This window comes from Nicotiana tomentosiformis, unplaced genomic scaffold (genome assembly GCF_000390325.3).
Source record: "Nicotiana tomentosiformis unplaced genomic scaffold, ASM39032v3 Un00190, whole genome shotgun sequence".
Taxonomy (NCBI): Eukaryota; Viridiplantae; Streptophyta; class Magnoliopsida; order Solanales; family Solanaceae; genus Nicotiana; species Nicotiana tomentosiformis.
The window spans coordinates 64452-69751 of record NW_027174749.1 but is presented as its reverse complement, the minus strand read 5'-3'; the positions used below and the strand labels follow the sequence as shown (position 1 = coordinate 69751).

Sequence of the window (5300 nt, the reverse complement as noted above, 5' to 3'; positions counted from 1 at the left end):
CCCGAATTTTGTGCACCACCTCTAGCTGTACCACGCCCCGCGGGTGTTGGGTTGCCTCGAGCTGGAGGTGTTGTGGATGTAGTAGCTACAGAATTAGTTGGTTGTGCAGCGCCTCTGCCCATATTTTGGCAGGACGAGCGGCAATCTCTCTGAATGTGACCCCCCAAACCACACCTATAGCATACTGGTAGGTCCATGAAATAGGACCCAAAGTGCATCCTCCCATACTTAGGGCATGGAAGCCTCCGCTGCTGAAACCTTCTATCGGGCTGACCCTCCTGGTGGGGTCCCCTGTTGCCCTGACTGGGTCCAGATAATTGTGCACCCATTGAAGACTAGGCGAATGATTGGGGTGGTCCTAATGACGCTCCCCTGAATGCCAACTTACCACCACTACCACTGGAAGAACCACTAAAGTTGCCCGCAGATCAGGCCTTGCTGCTACTCTGACGCTCCATTCTATTCTTCAATTTGCGGGTATCTGTGGCTTGAGCAAATGCCACCATCTTACCATAGTTCATATCGAAATTTAAGGCAGCTGTAGAGGCCTCATTAGTAACCAAGGGGCTAAGGCCTTGTACAAACCGGCGTACTCTAGCCTCCATAGTGGGCAACATGTGAATAGCATACTTGGATAGGCGCGCAAACTCCATATGGTACTCCCACACATTCATACTACCCTGCTTCAGGCTTTCAAACTCAGCGGCACGAGCTACCTTAGTTTCAACAGGCAAGAAATAATCCATAAAGGCATCTGTGAACTCACCCCACCTTGCAGGAGGGCTTTCCTCCTCACGGGATTCCTCCCACAACTCAAGGGGATTCCTACCACCCCCTTTTCAGGTGCCAACTCTACTCCCTCCGTCTCTGTGGCATGCATAACCTGGAGAGTTTTGTGCATCTTATCAACGAAGTCCTGGGGGTCCTCCTCAAGATCAGTACCCATAAAAACTAGAGGATCTAACTAAAGAAACTTGTTCACCAAGGAACTAGAGGATTCTCCTGGGTGACTGGAAGGAGTAGGCCTAACACTCGATCTCTGGGCCTGAGAAGCAACTATATGTGTCAACATTTGTATGGCTCCCCTAATATCAATATCAGACACACCAGAATCAGAAGCTGGAACTGGAGATGGAACTGGAATATCAGTTGGAGGAACTGTTGCACCTTCTGTAGGTGTAGGGACATGTGCGGTCTGATCAGTTGTTGTAGAGTCAAGCAGTGTAGTAACTAGAGGAATATTCTCACTCCTCGAGTGCTCACCCGCATCATCAATTATAGGGTCAAATATCATTCTTGGGGTGACTTTGGCTCTTTGACCATTTCTTTCCTTCTTCTTAGGTGCCATGTACTGAAAATTAGAGCAATGCAGGAGTTAAAGAAGGAACAGTCTTACAATCAGCTTTATCGCACGATCGAGAACTTGAAAGAAGGGTATTATTCCTAAATGCCCATGTAGCATCCTAATTATAGATGTGGTCGACAACACACTAATAATAAGGACTCTACTAGACACGGCTCTGAGACATCTTAGGACACTTTAAAACCTTAGGCTATGATACCAAGTTTGTAATGCCCCAATACCGTGGAGCGCGACCGGCGCTCAACCGAGTGAACTCGACCGAGCAAGCATGTTAGATTTCTTCTACCCAAACTCATTCATGAATAAAGAGAATATATGTTTTCATTAATTAAACAATAAAGTGGTCGTGTCTGCAATTACCAATTTCTTACCATAAGTTTCACCATTTTTAAATTCTCAAATGGACAAGTAATACAAGCACAACATAGCATACTTTGTCTTTCCCAGTACCAATACATAACCACACTAGGTCTACGGAGCCTCTATAGATAAAGAAGAGTACAATGATAATGCCGGCAACAAGGCCCCGGATATACCTCAACCATAATATATAATGAACAAAAGATACATGACCCCGAGATGAAGTGGGGCTTACCAAGTCAGCTGGGAAGAAGGTGTACTGCTATCATTGATCAATGTCTCCTGTTATGGAACCACCTGCATCAATATAAAGATGCAGCGCCCCCGACAAAAGGGATGTTAGTAAAGTCGAATAATACTAGTATGAAAACTAAACACCAATTTAAGAATTTAGAAATACAAGATAATTATGATGAACCAGTGCGGCAATAGAATAATATAGATAATCGTCTCAACCATAGCAAGCTTATTAAAAGCTATCAACAACATTTATAGGATTTAAGATAAGATCTTCTATAACCATCCTCACACAAAGCGGCCCTTCCACCTCACCCGATGTAGGCAGTTGGAGGTGTACGTATAATACCACAACTCAAATCAAGCGGCCCTGCCGCCTCACCTCAATGTATGTGGGTGGATGTTTAACCACAGTACCAGGAACCTACACAAAGCGGCTATGCCGCCTCACCCCAATGTATGCGGGTGGAAATGCATCAATGATACCAATACCAACACAAAGCGGCTATGCCACCTCACCCCAATGTATGCGGGTGGTGGTGCCACAACAATACCAAAATCATACACCTTGCGGCGCTACTTGCACGAGGATTAGCAGTTCTGTTGCCAAAAGCCATCAGCCGCCACGAGCGATGCCAGACACAACTCATAACAACCGATGGAAATCGGCATGTACTTAGCTTAGCCCCATGCGCATGACACCTTGCGGTGCTAGTTGCACGAGGCCTCGCCGTTCTGTTGTCAAAAACCATCAGTCGCCACGAGCGATGTCTCTTCCCGATGTTGCCCACAGCAACCGATGGCAATCGAAACGTACTGAGTTTAGCCTCATGTTTGCGGCGCTACTTGCACGAGGCCTCGCCATTCCGTTGCCAAAAGCCATCAGCCTCCACGAGCTATGTTGCCTCCTGATGTTGCCCGTAATAACCGATGGAAATCGGCACGTACTTAGCTTAGCCACATGCGCATGGCACCTTGCGGCGCTACTTGCATGCGGACTAGCCGTTCCGTTGCCAAAAACCATCAGCCGCCACGAGTGATGCCGGACACAACTCATAACAATCGATGGCAATCGGCACCTACTTAGATTAGCCCCATGCGCATGACACTTTGCGGTGCTACTTGCATAAGGCCTCGCCGTTCCGTTGCCAAAAACCATCAGCCGCCACGAGCGATGTCTCCTCCCGATGTTGCCCACAGCAACCGATGGCAATCGAAACGTACTGGGTTTAGCCTCATGTTTGCGGTGCTACTTGAATGAGGCCTCACCATTCCGTTGCCAAAAGCCATCAGCCGCCATGAGCTATGTTGCCTCCCGATGTTGCCCGAAAGAACCGATGATAATCGAAACGTACTGAGTTTAGCCCATATGCGCACGTCACCTTGCGTCGCTACTTGCATGAGGCCTCGCCATTCCATTGCCAAAAGCCATCAGATGCCACGAGCGATGCCAGATACAACTCACAACAACTGAAGGCAATCGGCACGTACTTAGCTTAGACCCATGTGTACGGCACCTTGCGGCGCTACTTGCACGAGGCCTCGCCATTCCGTTTCCAAAAGCCATCAGTCTCCACGAGCGATGTTGCCTGCAACAACCGATGGCAATCAGCACGTACTTAGCTTAGCCACATGCGCATGGCACCTTGCGGCGCTACTTGCACGAGGACTAGCCGTTCTGTTGCCAAAAGCCATCAGCCGCCACGAGCGATGCCAGACACAACTCATAACAACTGATGGCAATCGGCACGTACTTAGCTTAGCCCTATGCGCATGACACCTTGCAGTGCTACTTGCACGAGGCCTTGCCGTTCCGTTACCAAAAAGCCATCAGCCGCCACGAGCGATGTCGCCTCCCGATGTTGCCCGCAAGAACCGATGGCAATCGGCACGTACTTAGCTTAGCCGTATGCGCACGGCACCTTGCGGCGCTACTTGCACAAGGCCTCGCCGTTCCGTTGCTAAAAGCCATCGACTGCCACAACCGATGCCAGATACAACTCACAACAACTGATGGCAATCGGCACGTACTTATCTTAGCCCCATGGGTACGGCACCTTACGGCGCTACTTGCACCGCCATTCCGTTGCCAAAAGCCATCAGACTCCACGAGCGATGTCGCCTCCCGATGTTGCCCACAACAACCGATGGCAATCGGCACGTACTTATCTTAGCCCTATGCGTACGGCACCTTGCGGCGCTACTTGCACGAGGCCTCGCCATTCCGTTGCCAAAAGCCATCAGCCTCCACGAGCTATGTTGCCTCCCGATGTTGCCCGCAAGAACCGATGGCAATTGGTACGTACTTAGCTTAGCCACATGCACATGGCACCTTGCGGCGCTACTTGCACGAGGACTAGCAGTTCCATTGCCAAAAGCCATTAGCCGCCACGAGCGATGCCAGACACAACTCATAACAACCGATGGCAATCGGCACGTACTTAGCTTAGCCCCATGCGCATGACACCTTGCGGTGCTACTTGCACGAGGCCTCGCCATTCTGTTGCCAAAAAGCATCAGCCGCCACGAGCGATGTCTCTTCCCGATGTTGCCCACAGCAACCGATGGCAATCGGAACGTACTGAGTTTAGCCTCATGTTTGCGGCGCTACTTGCACGAGGCCTCTCCATTCCGTTGCCAAAAGCCATTAGACTCCACGAGCTATGTTGCCTCCTGATGTTGCCCGCAAGAACCGATGGCAATCGGCACGTACTTAGCTTAGCCGTATGCGCACGGCACCTTGCGGCGCTACTTGCACGAGGCCTCACCGTTCCGTTGCTAAAAGCCATCAGCCGCCACGAGCGATGCCAGATACAACTCACAACAACTGCTAGCAATCGGCACGTACTTAGCTTAGCCCCATGCGTACGACACCTTGCGGCGCTACTTGCACGAGGCCTTGCCGCTCCGTTGCCAAAAGGCATAAGCCGCCATGAGGGATGTCACCTCCCGACGTTGCCTGCAAGAACATATGGCAATCGGCACGTACTTAGCTTAGCCGTATGCATACGGCACCTTGCGGCGCTACTTGCACGAGGCCTCGCTGTTCCATTGCAAAAAGCCATCAGCCGCCACAAGCGTTGCCAGACACACCTCACAACAACCGATGGAAATCAGCACGTACTTAGCTTAGCCCCATGCGTACGGCACCTTGCGGCGCTACTTGCACGAGGCCTCACTGCTCCGTTGCCAAAAGCCATCAGCCGCCACGAGCGATGTCACCTCCCGATGTTGCCCGCAACAACCGATGGCAATCGGCACGTACTTAGCTTAGCCACATGCGCACGACACCTTGCGATGCTACTTGCACGAGGCCTCACAGTTCCGTTGCCAAAAACTA

The 5300-nt window shown here is 50.8% G+C and overlaps 1 protein-coding gene across 1 annotated transcript; it reads right to left on the bottom strand.

Moving 5' to 3' along the window:
* Positions 1–428: 428 nt before the first annotated feature.
* Positions 429–946, bottom strand: LOC138903938 (uncharacterized). Its single transcript, XM_070192505.1, has 2 exons — positions 767–946; positions 429–716 (listed from the first exon to the last, which is right to left on the bottom strand). Exons 1-2 carry the CDS (start codon positions 944–946, stop codon positions 429–431), a joined length of 468 nt encoding a protein of 155 aa, XP_070048606.1.
* Between the last annotated feature and the right edge of the window lie 4354 nt (positions 947–5300).

Bases quoted from the DNA above. Each gene is read 5' to 3' on its own strand.
- LOC138903938 (XM_070192505.1), bottom strand. From the start codon at position 946: ATGGGTACTGATCTTGAGGAGGACCCCCAGGACTTCGTTGATAAGATG. The intron at 717-766 runs GTGAGTTCACAG...GTTGAAACTAAG, and splicing joins AAGCCCTCCTGCAAGGTGGG to GTAGCTCGTGCCGCTGAGTT.